The following is an 18,888-nucleotide window of genomic DNA, read 5'->3' on the forward strand; positions in this document are numbered from 1 at the left end:
ACCTGTTAATGTGTGAAATCATTCTCATACCTCATCACAGGCTGCTAAGCAGTAACAAATTATTACTGCTGCGTAAGTGCAGCACAGTCTTAGCATGCTTCAATAGGTATAATAACCTGACTTATTATTGATTACATACCATTAGGCCATTCAGAGTTTGGGGCTATTTTAATGAATGCTAAATAAATATAAAGACTGAGAAACAAGGCAGAATCAGACACTCAAAACAGTCTCAGGAAGCAACAGTATGTTGACTCTTCTGGGTTTTGTCTGATTATCTGTTCAGTGAAGACAGCCTAACTCTGGGAGGGGTGTGGGTGTAATACTTCTAAGGATTTCTGTTTGATGTTGCAGAACCCTTTGATGGGACAAACACTGCCAGAGCTGTACATGAAAAACACAAGTTTGAGGTGATCAAACATGAATTTCTGAAGGTAAAAAGTACATGTTGTTTAATTTTTTCAGGCACTTTGGTTTTTCAAGATAGTAACACAAATGCTAGTCATTGAACCCGACTTTCTGATGTTTGTGTTAGGAGTAAATTTTTCCAAATAATGGAAATGTAAAAAAAAATTAGTATTTATTAATGACTGCCATTAATTAGTATTTATTAATGATTGCCATTAAGCATACATTAAGTTGAAAAGGGCACTTGAAATAGTCTTTTGTCTTAGGTTTTCTTCCCTGTGTAAAATTATAATGATAGTTAATGGTTTTAGAATTACAGCTTTATCTTCATTATTAATTCCTACATGAGTTTGGTTATAAGCAATGTTTTATATTTCTTACTACCCCTTTTTATAAATATTGGAACCAATGGTTTTATGCTTGTTATTGGCAACTGAATGTAATTGGCAATTTTATGTAGGGAGATCACACTCATAGATTTAGAACACGTGTAGTTCAAACTAGAGCTTTCAGTGTTCTGGTCAGTAGAGGAGGCAAGGACACTTTGAAGCAAGAGAAGATTTAAGCTTTGACTAAACTTCTTTAATTTTCTGGTGTGTTTGATTTTTTGGTGGGGGCTGTTTGGCTTTTTTGGTTTGCTTTTTGTTTGGCTTGGTTTTAAATAGGCCTTGCTGACAGATCTTTTATGCTTGTCTCCTATCAGGCATTGCATTTGGAGTTTCATTTCAAATTCTAGTTTTCTGAGGTCTGTGACTATTTGTAACATAGTTCTGACTAGGAACTGGCTTCCAGCCGTAACCAGTTAAACACCCCTTTTATGCTGTCATGTGAGGCTCCTGTTTACTCCAGCTAATATAGCTCTTAAATATCTAGAGGGCTGTTCCAGCAAAAGGGAAATCAATGCTAGATCCTTGTAACAAAATAAATCCTGTAAGGTGTGGCCTTTTGCTCTGCAATTCTGTTAGGGCAGTAAAACAGCATACAAAACACTGAACTGCTTGTTCACAAACTTTTGCATAAAATACTTGATTTTGTGAACCTGCTAAAGCAGTTGTTTACTTTGTAAACTCTCACTCTGTTCTGTAAAATCAGACTGAACTTCTCTTTTCAGAGATTTCACTTAAGTTGGTTTCAAACCTGTGGCTTTCTGAAAAATGGAAGAGCCATTGTTTGATCCCAGCTGTCTGGAAGCCTGTCTACCAGTGTTAAAGGCCTTCCTCTTCACTAGGAACCATAATTAATGACAGTTGCTTAAAACTGCAAGCACTGACTACTATCTCTTTTGAGTTTTTTTAAATCAGCAATGCCAAAAGCCCTTTCTTTTTAAAAAGGCAGAAAATGTCAAACTTACTTTTGTGGATCTGTGAGGCTCACTGCTTGCAGTGGTATTTAATATTAATGATGAAGTTAAGTAGCCTTCTAATACCTTGTACTTTTTTCCCCAGTCTTGGCAGATATTACGAGACAGGAAGGACCTGAACTGTGTATTACCCTTTAGAACAGTGGTACCGAAGTGAGAAGTAACTTCTTTCACTTATTTTTGATTCCTGCTGAAATAACTGTATCAAAAGTGAGAGGCTGTTAACCATGGTGTCTTATGGCATGTTTTTCTTTAAACTTTTGTTACAGAAATGTTTATAGTAAAACACAGGAGTAAATCCATTTTATGGGAAGTAAGGGAATACACTGATTTGTTTCCACAATCTGTGTTACCGTTAATTGAGGCACATCAAGTCATGAAATAAAGATAATGGAGCACTACACACAATACAGAAGTCTGAGTATATCCTTAAGGCATTGCACATCACTCCTAGATGAATAAACAACCTGTGCTCTCCATCTGCTTAACTGCAGTAAGAACTTTTGCTCAACTTGGCACTTTACAGTTTTCTTCCTCTTTTTATATGGAGCAACAAGCAACACTTATGAGAATTATACTCTTTGGTTGGTACTGTTCTGGGTATCAAAAACTGTAATGTAAACTGGAATCTTCTACTACAAAGGAAGGACAAATCAATACACAGAAACCACCACGGAAAACCCCACAATCCTACCACTGTTAAAATAAGTTGGGCTTCTGTCTTTGTTTTTTGTGTATATATTTGTAAACTGATCAGCTACTGTAAATTGAGTCTACCTAAGTCATCTTATTTTAGCTTTTCTAATGGAGAGTTGTGAAGCCTTGTTTAGACCTGCTGTAGCACAATTTGTGCCTCCTGTATTTGTTATTGAAGACCAGTTAACTCTTAAAACTGTACTTACTGTTGAGGTCAAATTTGTATTTAAGATGAATATTTTCTATGATTTCCAGGGAAATAAAAGCAATATACATGAAATACAGCGTATTTTTCAATTTTATGATACTTTATGTTGCATATTTAAAATATTTCTTATAATTTGGTAGAAAATATGATCTCCTGTATAGGTAAGGCCCCTGTTGCAAATTATGAATTTCTGTATAGATGTTCTGCACTGCATCTACATACAGGTAAAAGTTTCACCAATTGCTTTTTCTAATGAGATTGTGAAAACTGTTACACAGGTGTTCTTTCTTCTTGTACAAACTTTCAAGTTCTAGTTTGTAAAACTTTAATTTAGAAATTCTAGGACTTGTAGACTCTCACCTGCTGCAATCTGAGCAGACTACACACTTCATCACCATCCAGTCTATGTAAAATGCTGTCTTGCTTCCTTCTGCACTTTGAACAGTCCTTACACTTTAATCCAATTCTAGGAATCTGCTAACGTGTTCTACCTCCATGCTGCCCTCAAAGGACTTGGTCTGAGTGAGACATTCCCTGTATTCAAGGTTGTTCTACAGTGTAGGATAACTAGGAAGTAACATGCATGTTTAAACCAAGCATGAATCAGTGTTAGCGGTTGGAAGGAACCTTGAAAGATTATCTAGTCCAACCCCCTGACAGAGCAGGATCTCCTAGATTAGGTCACACAGTAATGTATCCTGGCAGGTTTTGAATGTCTCCAACACTACAACCTCTCTGGGCAGCCTGTGCCAGTGCTCTGTCACCCTCACAGTGAAAATGTTTTTCCTTACATTCACATGGAACCTCCTATGCTTCAGCTTGCACCCATTGCCCCTTGTCCTATCACTGAGAAGAATCTGGCTCAGTCCTCCAAGTATTCAAATATGTTTCAAGTGCGTGCTGGATGTGAGGCATAAAACTTTTTTGCAGGTCTGTCACTTAGAAGTTTGTGCTGCATCACCTAAGGTGTCAACATCTGACACCTTAAATTACTGCTTTGTGTTTGAAACAGCTTCTTACTGTTTTTAAATGGACAGTTAAAAGTGTGGTACCTCTGTGCAACTGGAAAAATTGACTTGCTAACTTGGTGATCTTTTTAATACCAGTCAAGATGTGTAACCATGCTGACCTGTGTCTCTTGAAAAAAATATACTTGTGTTGGTTGTTTTGGGTTTTTTCCCCTCAGCCTTCCATACTTCTGATAAGCTCAGCTTATCAGAGATGTCAAGCCTAGGTGGTAGTTTGCTGCAGTTGTTTGGGAGGAAGCCTGTTTGTCATCCCCTCCAACAATGGAAAACTCCACAGTAATTTGCTGTTAGTTACACAAGGTGGTGTGACTTGGTTTAGCTTATAGCAAAAGAAGCTAGTGGGAAATCTGGCAAGAGCATGAAAAGTGGCAGTGCTCTGACATGCTAAAAAAACCCCAGATGTCATAGTGCATTATTCCTCTGTCAAGGCAGTGATCAGCACCACTTTTCATGGAAGTGCCAGACAACTGGAACTTTATTCACCGGTGAGTGAATATAATGATACTTGATAAAGGGTGGGCTGCAAGGTTCATGAGAGAACTTCCGATGAAATAGCTTGTAATAAATGGTTTGAGGACATTGACTAGAAGCTGAACTTTGTCTAACTTTGCATTCAGTTCTGCACAGTCTGAACTTGTTCAGAGACAATGACCTGGATTTTAATCTTATCTGGGCATGTATCCAGAGTGAAAAATCCACTAATGGCTATCATAAATCTTTGTGTTACCATGAAGTTTTCCCTTCTCCTTAACCTCATGATAAAAAATTTTACACACCTATCTCTTGGGGTACAACCTAACAAGAAGGTTTTCAGAGGCACTTTTGGTTAAAGGTATTTCTCATGTCTGACTCAAGTTGTCAGCTAACATTTCTGAGGATTCTTACTGCCTTGAGATAAATATGCTTTATCGTAAAATGACAAGGGCTGGAGGGGACCTCTGGAGATCATCTAGTACAGCTCCTCTGCCACAGCAGCATCACCTGCACAGGACACCATCCAGGCAGGTTTAGAATATCTCCAGAGATGAGACTCCACAACCCCTCTGGGCAGCCTGTCCCCCTGCTCTGCCACCCTCACATTAAAGAAGTTCCTCCTCATGTTTAGATGGAACTTCCTGTGTTCAAGCTTATGCCCATTGCCTCTTGCACTGTCACTGGGCAACACTGAAAGCAGACTGACCCTGTCCTGACACCCACCCCTCAAGTATTTATAACCAATGATAAGATCCCCATCAGTCCTCTTCAGGCTACAAATTTCCAAGTCCATCAGCCTCTCACAAGAGCTGTTCTAGTCCCCTCATCATCTTTGTAGCCCTTTTCTCTACCCTCTCCAGTAGCTCCTGTCCTTGAACCAGGGAGTCCAGAACTGGACACAACATTCCAGCTGAAGCCTCACCAGAGCCGAGTAGAGGGGGAGGAGAACCTCCCTCTAGCTGCTGGTCACACTTTTCTTGATACAACCCAGGGTGCCATCGGCTTTCTGGGCCATGAGGGCGCACTGCTGGCTCATGGTTAACCTGTTGTCCCCCAGGACTCCCAGGTCTTTTCCCACAGAGCTGCTTCCCAGCAGGCCAGCCCCTAACCTCTGCTGGTGCCTGGGGTTGTTCCTCCCCCGTTGCAGGATCCTACCCTTGCCCTTGTTGAATTTCCTAAGATTACTCTGCCCAGCTCTGCAGCCTGTCCAGATCTCGCTGGAGGCAGCACAGCCTTCCTGCGTGTCAGCCACTCACCCAGTCTTGTGCCTCAGTAAAGTTGCTGGGGGTGCACTCTACCCCTTCATCCAAGTTGTTAATTATTATATTGAACAGCGCTGGACCCAGGACTGAGCCCTTAGGAACGCCACTTGATACAGGCCTCCAACTCGGCTCTGATCACCATCCTCTGGGCTCTGTTTTTAGCCAACTTTCAGTACACCTGTTGCGGTTTTGTGTGTGGCTGGGTTCTGGTGGAGAAGGGGGAGCTGCAGGGGTGGCTTCTGCAAGAAGCAGCTATAAGCTTTCTGTGGGCCCAACAGAGTAAACACCAGCCAGCTCCAGGCTGGACCTACCACCAGCCAAGGCCAAGCCCATCAACAGCAGTCACAGTGCCTCTGGGATAACATATTTAAGAGGACAAAAAACACAAGAAGCTGCTTTTTGCTGCCTGAGAAGGGAGTGAGAAGATGGAAGAAACTGTGCAGACACCAAGGTCAGTGAAGAAGGGAGAGAAAGAGGTGCTGCAGGGGCCAAAGCGAGATTCCCCTGCAGTCCATGGAGAAGACCATGGTGAAGCAGGCTGTTTCCCTACAGTCCATGGAAGATGACAGGGAGCAGAGCCCCACCTGTAGCCCACTGGAGTGGGTGGAGACATATGGAAGATGCTGTGATCCATGTTGGAGCAAGCCTCTGCCAGCACTTGCAGCCCGTGGAGAGAGAGACACAGAGATGAGAGAGCTTCGTGCTGGAGCAGTTTTGCTGGAGGGAGAGAGGGCGGTGGGCTTGTGACCCTGTGAAGGACCAGGCTGGAGTGGTCTGGCCCTGAGAGACCAAGAGACATTCTATGATTTTATGATTTATGACTGCACCCCATAGAAGTGACCCACGCTGGGGCAGTTGGTGAAGAGATTAAGCCCTGTGGGAAAGGATTCACATTGGAGAAGTTCATGGAGGACTGTCTCCCGTGGATGGGACCCTACACTGGAGCAGGGGAAGGGTGTGCCCCCACCCTCTAAGAAGGAAAACAAGTTGTGAGGAAACAACTGAATTCCCCATTCCCCATCTCCCCCTGTGGCACCTGGGGGAGAGGAAGGGAGAGAAATCATCAATAAAGCTGAGCCCAGGAAGAAGGGATTGGGGGGGGGGGGGGTGCTTTATGATCTGGTCAGACTTCTCATTACCCATCTCTGGTGTCAGAGTGTGTGTGTTTAGTGTAATAAATTAGCTGTTTTCTTTCCTTTATTCTGTGTTGAGTCTGTTTTGCCCGTGATGCTGATTGCGGAATGATCTCTCCCTGTCCTTATCTCGACTCCTGAGCCTCTCAATATATATTTTCTCCCAGTCCAGCTGAAACAGGAAATAATAGAGTGATTTTGGTATGCCTCTGGCCTCCAGCCAGGGTCAACCCACCACCTCGCTGTCCATCTAACCCATATTTCTTGAGATTGCCTGTGAGGATGCTGTAGGAGATGGTGTCAGAAGCCTTGCTGAAGTCAAGATAGGCAATGCCCACTGCTCTCCATTCATCTACCTGTCCAGTCATGCCCTCGTAGAAGGCTGTCAGGTTAGTCAGACATGAATTCCCCTCAGGGAATCCATGATGATTACTTCTGATAACCTTCTTTTCCTCCACATGTTTTAAGATGACCCCCAGAACGAGCTTCTCCAACATCTTTCCAGGGATGAAAGTGAGGCTGACTGGCCTGTAGTTTCCTGGATCATCATTCTTGCCCTTTCTGAAAATTGTTCAAACTTGGATATGTTACTCTAGAGCTTTAGTTCAGCTCTCGTCATTATTTTAGGACTAGTTTTGACTGCTTATTTTGGCAGTGGTATTGCCTGCCACATCACACCTTTATATAATGTCAAGAACTACTAGTGTCTTATCCAGGATTTTAGGAACTCTAGTCTTCTAGCAGTGCCTTTAATTAGCAGGCTCAGAGATGTACAAGAGGACCAAATGCTGCCGAGAGCTTCCCATTCAATAATACTAGTGCCAGAACAGGAATAGGCTGTATGCTGTTAAATGCAGTTTCTCTTCTAGCTCTCTTGCTTTCTCCTGAAATGTGATTATATAAGTGTAATCTATGTATCTTAAGGTGTTCTGACTGTAAGAGAGATTATTTTTAAGGAATCCCTTATAAAGAATTCAGTATAAACCAATTTTAAGAATCAATAGAAGGGTGACAGGGTTATTTGGGAGAAGTAGGCAGCCGTGATAGAAGGATGTAAGATGATCTGTAGATAATCAGAAGTTAGTGTTAGTGTATACCATTCCAAACGCTTATTTGAAACCAATGACGTACTTTAACTTGGTTCACTGGACTCAATTCACTGTATATTAAATGTAAGTCCATCAGAGAATGTCTGGACTCTACTTGCTCTGGGTTCTCTCATGTATTTTGTACTATTTGTTTTTATTATGTTTGTCTTGTTTTCTCCAGTCATGTGTTTTGATGTAAACTCACTGAAGGAAAGATACAGAGTAAGATGTCTGTAGGCAAAGCAGGAAAGGATACGCTGTTTTGGTCAAATTACAGGTCAAATTAAGTTGTGAGAAGATGCTTTGGGTTTGCATGGCAAATTATTGGTAGTGGGAGGGCTATAAGCTGATGCTTCTGCAAGAAGCTGCTGGAAATTTCCCATATATCTGATAGAGCCCATGGTAGCTGGCTCCAAGACAGATGCACTGCTGTCAAAGTCCAAACCCATCAGCCATGCTGGTAGGGCCTTTGGAACAACATATTTAACAAGGTGGGAGGACACCTACACAACGGCAGCTGCAAAGAGGGGTGAGAATCTGTGAGAGGAACACCTCTACAGACACCCTGGTCAGTGAAGAAGGAGGGGCTGGAGGTAGTCCAGGCACCAAAGTGGAGATTCCCCTGCAGGCCATGGAGAGGACCACAGTGAAGCAGGCTGTCACCCTACAGCCATGGAGGTCTAATGCTGGAGACGATAGCCACCTGCAGCCCATGGAGGACCCCATGCTGGTGGAGGTGACAGAAAGCGTCTGTCACTGGAACATGCTCCTGGCAGGACCTGTGGCAAGAGGACCCAGTGTGAAGAGAGGAGCCCACACTTGTGCAGGTCTGCTGGCAGAACTTGTAACCCTGTGGGGGACCCACAGTGGAGCAGTCCATTCCGGAAGGTCTTCACCCCATGGGAGGGAACCACACTGGAGCAGTTCATGAAGAGCTGCAGCTCATGGGAAGGACTCACTTTGGAGAAGTTGGTGGAGGTCTGTCTCCTGTGGGAGGGACCCCACACTGGAGCAAGGGAAGAGTGTGAGGAGTCCCAACCCTGAAGAGGGGGGAGTGGCAGAGACAACATAATGAACCTCCATGATGACCACAACCTCCATTCCCAGACCCGTTGTGCTGCTGAGGGAGCAGTGGGAGAGAAGTTAAACCTGAAAAGAAGGGAGGGGTGGGGGGCGGAGTTTTGAGATTTAGGGTTTTTCTTATTACTCTGTTTTGCTTGATAATAAATTATTTTCTCCTGAGATGAGTGCCCTTACCTTGATCCAGCCCTTCTCTGCCCTGTCCAGCTGAAGAGCGTGGTGATAGAGTGGCTGTGGTGGGTATCTGGCCTCCAGCCAGGGACAACCCACCACAGAAGCACAGAAGAGAGAGCACTAGGTCTGGAAATGATTTGAAGGGGTTCTGGTAAAAGGGTACTTGCCTTCCTCTTGCTGTGCTGAAGATTGGATCAAAACTTGTCTACATACGTATGCTTCGTATATAAGCATTTCTCAATGTGATAATGCTCTTGTCTTCCACATGTAAAGAACGTGAAGTCCGCTACCTTAAATGCCATTGTGCTGTTGCACACTGCCTCTGTGCTCGTGATAAAATGTGGACTAGTTTAAGGTAGTATCCATTTCAGGTACACTTCTTAGAGAAATGATGTTTTTACCTTTTAAATCATGTACTTCAGTGGTAGAAGAGAGCAGACAGGATTTATCTGTATGTACTGTTTGGGAAATATTTTACTTCACGTGAACCTGTCAGTAGAAATTTAATACAGCATTTCAGAGAAAGCTGGTACTCGGGTATAGCTCCTTAGGTGTTTGTGTATTTATAACACAGGTAAGAATCTGCTGATTGGTTTATAACCGGCTATTAATTTGAATCAGAATCATAGAATGGATTGGAAGGGACCCCAAGGATCATAGAGCTCCAACCCTCTGCCACAGGCAGGGCCACCAGCTTCGAGGCCTGGATCTACACAAGGTTGCCCAGGGCCCCATCCAGCCTGGCCTTGAACACTTCCAGGGACCAGGCATCCACCACTTCTCTGGGAAGCCTGTTCCAGCACCTCACCACTCTCTCTGTAAAAAACTTTCCCCTAATATCTAATCTAAACCTTCCTTCCTTTAGTTTCAATCCATTCCCCCTTGTCCTGCCATTGTCTACCCTTTTAAAAAGTTGATTCCCCTCCTGTTTGAATGTTCCCTTCAGGTACTGGAAGGCTGCAATGAGGTCCCCCCGCAGCCTTCTCTTCTCCAGGCTGAACAAGCCCAGCTCCCCCAGCCTCTTTTCATAGGGGAGGTGCTCCAGCCCTCTAGCCATCCTTGTGGCCCTCCTCTGAACCCTCTTCAACAGTTCTATATCTTTCTTGTATTGCAGGCCCCACACCTGGACACAGGACTCCAGATGGGGCCTCACGAGGGCAGAGTAGAGAGGGACAATCACCTGCTGGCTACCCCACTTCTGATGGAACCCAGGATACCATTGGCCTTGCAAGCTGCAAGAGCACACTGCTGGCTCGTGTTAAGTTTCTCATCCACCAGAATCTCCAGGTCCTTCTCAGCAGGGCTACTCTCAAGGAACTCTTCTCCCAGTCTGTATCTTTGTCTGGGATTCTTCCGGCCCAAGTGCAACACCTTACACTTGGCAGTGCTGAACCTCATTAGGTTCCACCGGGCCCACCTTTCCAGCCTCTCATGATCCCTCTGGATGGCTTCCTTTCCCTCTGTTGTGTCAGCCACACCACTCCGCTTGGTGTCATCCACAAACTTGCTGAGGGTGCACTCAATTCCATCATCGATGTCATTGATAAGGATGTTAAAGAGCACCGGTCCCAAGACAGACCCCTGGGGGACACCGCTTGTCACCGGCCTCCACCTGGACACAGACTCATCGACCACCACCTTTTGTCTACGTTCTGTCAACCAGTTTCTTATCCACTGGATGGTCCACCCATCAAATCCACATCCCTCCAATTTAGAGATAAGGATGTGGTGGGGCACTGTGTCAAAGGCCTTGCACAAGTCCAGGTAGATGACATCGGTTTCCTTCCCTTTATCCACCAATGCTGTCACTCCATCATAGAAGGTCACCAGATTGGTGAGGCACGACCTTCCCTTGGTGAAGCCGTGCTGGCTGTCCTGGATCACTCGCTTATCCCTCATGTGCTTCAACGTGTCATCCGGGAGGATCTGTTCGATGATCTTCCCAGGCACAGAGGTGAGGCTCACCAGCCTGTAATTCCCTGGGTATTCCTTGCTCCCTTTCTTATAATTGGGAGTGACGTGACCTTTTTTCCTGTCCCCAGGGACCTCGCCCAACAGCCACGACTTTTCAAATAAGATGAAGAGCGGCTCAGGAACCACATCAGCAGCTCCTTCAGGACCCTGGGATGCATCTCATCTGGCCCCATAAGACATTCTAGAGGTCCAGGGATGTAAGATTCTGGGACGGAAAACAAACTGGGATTAGAGTTTTACTGTGTACATGGGGTTTTATACCTGAAATAACTTGGAATTTCTTTATTTAGAATATGAGTTTTGATGCTGCTTCTGCCTCTTCTGAAAAACAACTTTTAAAAGGAAATCATTGCTTTGGTTAGTATGGGTTGGAAGTACTTCCGTTTTGTCTGTGAAAATCACCACATTTTGTCTGAAATGCAGAATAATAAAGGTCAAATGTGGCTTACATGGTAATATATTCTGTCTTAGCTTTAAATTAAAATCAGTTTGAGTCCTCTCAGAGAGGAAATCTTAACACACCAACAAATCTGGGGATTCAAATGTATTCCCTGTGTGTTGATAAAACCCTCTTACATTTTGGAGTCACCAATAAAGGCATGTTTCCTTGGCTCATCCACGAGGAGTTGTGTTTGACCTCTCTAGCTTAAATTTGAGGCACTCTGAGTCCTCTGGTGTGCTTGGGGTGGAACTTGCTTTTGAACATTCTGAATACACCTTTTTTGGGAGTTTGCAAGAAAATTCTCCTTCAACTTCACCTATGCAGTGCACCCCAAATTCACCAGAGGTGGTTTGGGAAGGTCCGCAGGGCACCAGCACCTTCCTCTGCCCACTGCCCTGCATCTGTTGTAACACCACCCTGGCAGCAGGCAGGCCAAGGGAGCAAGCAGACAGACAGACAGACATTGTAACACCACCTTGGTGGCAGGCGGGCCAAGGGATTGAGCAGACAGACAGATGAACAGCCCATTGGGTTGGGTTTGGCCACGTGTCCTGGCACCCGGTTGGTGCTAGGACCCAGGGTAGGACCAGCAGCGACCAGCTCGGCGCTGTAACTTTGCTGCCTGCTATTTAAAGACTGCCCTGAGTCAGGAGAAGCGAGAGCTGCTGGGGATGACAGTTGCTTCAGGCAACCCTGGGGAGGACAGGGTCGGGGGTAAAAATCACCGGTGAGGGCCTGAGCTGGGGAGGGCATGGAGGGGTACCACGGCGCAGAATGTGACAGGGCATCTGAGACCTCGTCCTTCCTAGAGGATGAAGAAGAAGAAGAGGAGGAAGAAGAAGAGGAGGAGGAAGAGGAGGAGGCAGCTGTAGACCCAGAGGAAGCAGAGGAGCTGACTAACAGGTACTGCTTCCCTGGGGACTCACAGGAGGGGGAGATGGCAGCTTCATCCCAAAGTACAAGCTGGGGTGGGGAGGACAGGGAGGTGACAGGATTGGGGCCTGGTGCCAGCTTTGGTGCTTTCCCCCCTTCCCCAATTACTGCAGATAAAAGGGATGGGGGGCAGGAAGGGCAGGGGCGGGAGGGGGAGCGGCTGATAATGGGGGTGTTTCATATGAGTATGGCTGTAATTAAGTTTAGTGCGGTAAGCGCCTGCCCTGAGTTCCCTGGAAGCTGTTCTATTTAAGGATCCTCTGGTGTGCCAGCTCAAGTGGTATCTCCCTCTGCTTCTACTTCTCTGGCTCACTCTTTGTCACATATCAATTTTAAATGCTCTGCAGATTGCCTTGTCAGGGAGCAAATGGTCAAAAATTACAATGGTGTGTTGAAATTTGTTCCTTCTTACAGCCCTTCCTTTATTCCCACTTGTCCCCCAGTCTTCAGCCTCTTCTTCCCCAAAAAAGGAAAAAATGTGACACATGCCCACCACTGCCCACCATGATTTGTGTGTCTGATTTTTGGGGTGCAATGAGGAATATTCTGTAATAATATTATTATTAATAATATTTTTTTTCTTAAGAACTCTTGCACAGAAACAGTTTTTGTCCTAATACTGCGTTCCCTCCATTAGGAAAATAACAAGCGAGGCAGTGGCTGGGTGCCCAGAGCACGGCCCTGGTCCTGCACAGGATGCAGAGGTGTCTGCAACCCAATCCACACGCACAGACTTGACTCCTCCAGCATTGCCAGAGTTGGTGGTGGCAAAAATGGACCGTGAGGCCTGAGTGCCCCAGCATGTATTGGGTTGCCAGCTTTCTTCCTTATCTTGGGTAAAGCCCATCGCATTTGGGTGGGTACTGCAGGGAAACCAAAGGCAATGATGTTGACAGCTTAAGGTTTTTCCAGAAACCACTTTTTAAAGAAATTTGGGTCATACGGTTCCTAAAACCTCAGTGCTGTGGAGACATCTTGTATTGACAAGCCACCCTGATGTATCAGAATTCAATGCTGATGGTCACTGAGAGAGAAAATGATGCCAGAAGAGAGGCAGGTAAACTCTGTGCCACCTAATCCACCCTGAGTGCTCTGGCTGCATAAGTAAAACAGGGAAACGTAGTCCAGAACATAGAAAAATAACTTTGCAGTGGTAACAGAGAGCTGGTTTTCCAAACAATTGGGGGACAGGACACCACCCAGTGTGTAACACTGCTTTTCTCCCGAGGGAGGTGTTGAGTCTTCAGCCCCGACCAGGCAGAGGGTGGGTTTGTATGGTTGATCAGTGCCACTGGCACATGGGTGAGAATACCAGCGGAAGTGGTGGAGTAGAGCTGCTCTCTGCAGACAGCTAAAACACAACTGACTGGATTTTCTTAGATGCAATCTGCAACAAGATGTCTAATAATAAAGCTTGACCTGTGAAATGTAGGTGGGAGTGGGTAACTTTTCCCTTAAAGGGAGAGCGACCTACGTAGCTGTGCAGTGAATGCGCTGCTCGCTCTGGGAGAATGGCTTCTCCATGGGTGCTGGTTAGCAGATCCCCCAGCTGGTCTTGAAGCCTCCGCAATGCAAACCCAGGCCTTGCGTCCCACCACTTAATTGAATCACAGCAACCATTCCCTTCAGCTCCCAGCTACATTAAGAACTGCAGAGTTTGTCTCTATCCTGAACTGTCTTACTAGTAAGAAAGGTCAGAGTCAACCAGAAAGGTTTATAACAGCTGTGCTCAGTGGTGACGGAGTGTATCTTAATCCATTTGATCAGCTTAATTATGCTAAAGGAGATGTTAAATTTGGGGTCCAGCACAGATGGTAACTGCACAAAACAGTCAGCAGTACAGCTTAGTAAAGTTAAATAAAACTGATTCTTTGCCCACTTAACTTCTTCTTGTTGCAAATGTCAGCATGGCTGCTGAGCTCACAGCCTTCTCCCCTGTGAGTGCCTGGGCAGAGCTTCTGGGAGGCAGAGCTAAGCCAGAACAGCCTGCCCCAGCCCCTGGGATGTCCTTACCAAGGCTGTCAGCTAATTATTTGTTTAAAAACAGGTTTTGCAGCCCATTGCAGAACACATTTTGTGAGTGTGTGTGCAAGCTTTGAAAATGTAGCTTAGAGGAGACGTAACCAAAATGCAAACCTGGCTGAAGACAGCCTGTCCTGAGCCCTGCCATCACTGGTCTATTTTTAACAACCCCCAAGCTCTCTGCTGGCTTTGTCTCCCTCCTCTGTGTCCAGCTGAACAGCAGCACCAGGTTGTGCAACGTCACAGTCTGGGAGAAATTCCCCTCTGGCTCTTGCTTCCACCTTTCAAACATGCCAAACATCCCTATTCCTGTTTTATAAGAAAGTTAGGCAGTGAGATGTCTGGGCCAAGGTCTGCAGGTGCCTGTGTGCCAGAAGAGCTCTGGTATTCTGGCGGGACACTAAGCCCTGGGTCTGTTTCCATGCCAGTTCCTCTGCAGCAGGCCCAAGGAGTAAAACACCAGAGGCTGCAGCAGTGCCTGTTACTTGCCTCAAAATTAGGATATGTGCACGTAAAAAGCGGAAAAGTTCAGGTTTCACATCTTTATTACCCTTTTTTGATGTGATCTTTAAATACTTTGGTTTTCTAACAGAAGTTTTTATTCAAGCAAGGAGAGTAGCGCCAGGCATCAGAACCTGTTTACAATGATGGGATACAGCATCATGTCCTTGTCAGCATACATAACCCGCTGCTCTTCAGAGGGTTCACATGGAATTTTCTTGTCTTTGGGCATTTTACGGTGCGAGACAGGCAGATCATGGCAGATGTCTTTTGTTTCCAACTCCGTGTAGAATTAATCATCTAAATGGGGAAAATATTTTGAAAGCACACATTGCGTGTTTTTAGGCAAATGTGAGTTTGAAGGTAATAGGTTTTGATTTTTGTACTGAGAGGCATGAGATAGAAGTCCAGCTAGAGGAAAAAAGTTTACTGGTTAACTGGTATCTGTACCCACGGGAATATTCAAGTCTCTAACAGCTACATGGTGGGTGAGCTTCTCTGACATGGTTCTGTCTCTTGGTCTGTTCCCAGCTAATGTCTTTTTGCAGTGGGAAGGTCTCTGGATGTGTCTATGTGTGCAGGGCTTACATGAAATTTGGTCTGCAGCCAACTTAGATGTGCTTCCAGGTAGCTGGTTTAGGTACGGGGCTGATGTTATCTATTCATTTTGTGATAACCTAGGATCATAAATGGGGAGAAAGTCCTGGAGTTCTGGAAATTTTTTATTTTTTATTTTCTTTCTAAACAAAGCAGTCCTTCCACAAGAAAGTCAAAGGTATGGAAGCTTCAGAGCCAAATCTAGCTTAGGATGAGTGGTGAAAAGCATGAAAGGGGAAGCAAAGCAGAGGTAAGGTCTGTTTACCACGTGTGGGATGCTGCAGCATCGCAGGGAGTGAAGGAGTGGAATGTTGGCAAGTGCAAGTGTGGAAAGGGGAGTGCTGGGGATTTGCCTTCCCAAGGAAAAGCTTGCCATACTCTCTCCAAAACACAGGCAGACAGGCGGTGGGGGAAAGGGTGTGTGATTTTTAGTGTCCTAGATGAGGAAGTGCCTGCCTGGGGTGGGGGCGGAAGGGGCTGGCTGGGCCATTTGTCCATAGCTGGCTGCCAGCACACATGTGGGGAAGGCAGCGAAGCCTTTCCAGTGCTCTGCACCACGGGGCAAAGCCTTGAGCCGCAGGGCACCAGGAGCCACTGAACAGGCGAAGTGTCGGGGCATCGCAGCGGGGAGAGGTACGGCTGGCTAAGCGGGAAGTACGCTTCACTCCATGGCTGGCTTTCCTTCATCCGTTTATAGCATAATATAAACATATATTATATAATGTAAAAATATAAAGCCCTTGATGAAGGTCTAGACTGCAGTTTGGATTTAAAACAGCACGTGGACTTTGAGAAGTTCCCTGTTAGGTCTCACTGTGTAAAGGGATCACTGTGTAAAGGAAGCCTCCCACCCAGACAGAGGTGTTTGCTCGATAGCTGTGCTTGCTCCACGACCTGCTGGGCAGACAATGTGGGAGACAGGAGCAAGGCAGACCTCCTGGGTGCAGGGGCTGCAGTTACCCAAGCAGCAAGGGAACCTGTGAATGGCAGTGCCACCGGGTCATGCCATGACCTGGCGTTGGGAAAAGAGACCAGCACAGCAGTGGGCTGCATCACTTCCCAGGTATTTGGAAGTGTCAGGGATGGTCTGGCTTGTGGCTCCCAGCTACACTTATAAAGATCAGCTTTGTAGCAGTGGAAGCAGTAGTCTTCCTGCTTTTAGATAATTATTTGTTTTAATTTGGACAGATCCATGAGCCACTGAGCTGCCAGAAGTTGTGTCATTAACACCAAGGGAAGTTGGCACTAGGTTATCGAGTGAATGGCCGGACTTAAGATGGTGACTTTCTGTAGCTCCTACACTCTTAGGCTGGAGAAGGAAACAGCTGAGCCTTAGCAAGCACAGAGCAATTGGCAGAGACTGAGCTGAGCATACAGATTGTTGCAGGGCAAAGGGGTAGCATGGGCAAGGCAGAAACTACAGGAATGTACAGAACAAAGACAGCACACAGAAAAATAAAACGTTTCCTTCAGCTGGGAAGGCAAGTTAGCCAGTACCAATTTCCACCTCCCCTGCAACGTGCCTGCAGGGTTCAAGCATGAGCCTTCTGGGGACTGAGGTCTCATCAGCGCAGGCCATCACCAAAGCTCGACATCGCAGTCATTTTATCGAGGCTGTTTTCAGCTCACGAGGTGTGCACAGCAAACAGCAACAAGTTTTGATGATTCCAGGAGGGAAAAGGACTGATGTGAAGTGGACAGAGCTCTGGGGGATTTTAGAAAGCTGATGGGGCTGATTATACGTGTCTACGACAGTGGCAATGTGGCCCAGATGGACAGACCTCACTCAGCATGTCTGAACATGACTGCTTTGACAGCTGGGGAGGTGAAAACTGTTCCCTGGTATGATGCATAAGGGAATGTGTTCCCAGCCAGCTGCTGGGCTGGACTAGAAACCTGAAATCCCAGCAAACACAGCATGGAATCAGTGAGAAAGCCCAGAGAGCGCAGGAAGGGGTGGTAAGAAAAATCTGGGTTTGAGCTATTGTGACAGGAAGCACAAAGTCAGTTATTAGTGTCCTCAAGAATTGTGAAAGGTTTGAATCAATGCCCTAGCATGGAAATAACAAACTGACAGCACGGGTGCTGACAGGACTGAGTGCGAGCGGCCTGCGTGGGGAAAAGGCAACGCTGGCCTTCCTCCCTGGATGTCAGTGACCTCACATCTGCATTTATGGGGCTGAAACCTGAGAGGTCTTTTTGCAATGGCAGACACGTCCTCTGACTAGAGAGTAGTCCTTCAGCTACTACTGTGCAGTGCGCAAATTGCACCCAAAACCAGGACAGCACGTGGAAGTATATTGGGAGTAAATGTGTGGATTACCTGTCTTTCATTCTGGTCTTAAAAATATAAGGCACCAGCTCATTGCACTGTAGAGGAATGTGGACTGTGACTGTGACCCTGGAAATGAGACAGTGATGTGAACAATCAAAACTTTTTTGCATAGGCAGGGCAAATCTTGCTCACTAACATCATCTGAAGTGGGAGCACTGCTCTGTTATGCATCATTGTTTGTTTTTTTTAAATAACACCAGGTAGTGCAGAAAAATAGGTTAAAAAATATATGAGTGTTATTTAAAACTTGAAAAATCTAAAAAAAAAAAATTAAATTAGCCATCTGTTGTTGTGGACTCGAATGCTTCCTTAGTACTATCGCTATTGATTTATTTTAGTTTATTTTCTTTTGCTATGCTCCAGTCAACCTAATGCTAAGCTATGAAACTGACAACGCAAAAGCTAGCAGGAAAGCTGGTATAGATTTATCTGCTTTGCCTTCTTCTCAAACCTGTAAATCTTGCCTTACGAAGCTAGCCTTGCTAGAGAGCACTGCACCAAGGCCATACGTGCTGAGGTTTTGTATTTGTTTGAGGACTGGTCTGGGTTGGTTTCTTGGTGGGGGGTGGAGTTGACTGGGATTTGTATTGCCCTGTCAGACTCACTTTGAACTGTGAACTTCAGTCCAAGCTGTCCTGCTAGCCAGAGTCTCCTGGCCAGCCCAGTCACCACGACAGCCTAAGTGCCATCACTGGACTCCAATAGCATGCTTTGCCACCACCTCCTGGCCAGCCTGTTGTCCCACAGGGTGACTGCAGTCTTTAGTGAGCACTGAGAAAACCAGAGATGAGATTGTGCATCCGTCTGCCTGGACCTCAGCATGGACTAGCCCAGGGCAGCCCTTCTTGTGCTGTGCTTTGGAGAGCAAATGCACGGAAGGTGGGGCCAGCACTGCTACTGTCAGGATTGCCTTTGTGTGTCTGATAGGCACTGACCTCTACTGCTGAGGGTCCTTTACAAAAACTGTACAGTTTGGGGACTTTGCTGGCTGTCGTCAGGATTTCTTCTCCTCCTTCGATGACCTCCAGCCCTTCAACACCCTCCGGAGCAGTGTCAGCTGCTCCTCAGGGCTGTACCCCCACCTCTGCAACCTGCAGGCATCTCGGTGCTGGGTTGCAGCCTGTGGCTGACACTTGGATGGATTCTGCTTCTCTGATCCCTTGGTTAAAAGCC

The 18,888-nt window shown here is 45.9% G+C and overlaps 2 protein-coding genes across 2 annotated transcripts in view; both read left to right on the forward strand.

The window, feature by feature from the left end:
- Positions 1-2,008, forward strand: part of TENT2 (terminal nucleotidyltransferase 2) — a gene marked incomplete at its 5' end in the record, with an annotated part of 35,780 nt that extends 33,772 nt beyond the window's left edge. Inside the window, 2 exons of the mRNA XM_084278500.1 lie at positions 355-434; positions 1,854-2,008. Of these exons, the coding sequence (XP_084134626.1) occupies positions 355-434; positions 1,854-1,925 (152 nt within the window). The 3' untranslated portion in view covers positions 1,926-2,008. The remainder of the gene's footprint in view (positions 1-354; positions 435-1,853) is intronic.
- A 10,003-nt stretch (positions 2,009-12,011) lies between these two features.
- CMYA5 (cardiomyopathy associated 5) overlaps positions 12,012-18,888 on the forward strand; it is a 48,125-nt gene continuing 41,248 nt past the window's right edge. The window contains exon 1 of the mRNA XM_084278936.1: positions 12,012-12,230. Within this exon, the coding sequence (XP_084135062.1) occupies positions 12,079-12,230 (152 nt within the window). The 5' untranslated portion in view covers positions 12,012-12,078. The remainder of the gene's footprint in view (positions 12,231-18,888) is intronic.

Source organism: Gallinula chloropus (assembly GCF_964237585.1).
Source record: "Gallinula chloropus genome assembly, chromosome: Z".
Lineage (NCBI taxonomy): Eukaryota > Metazoa > Chordata > Aves > Gruiformes > Rallidae > Gallinula > Gallinula chloropus.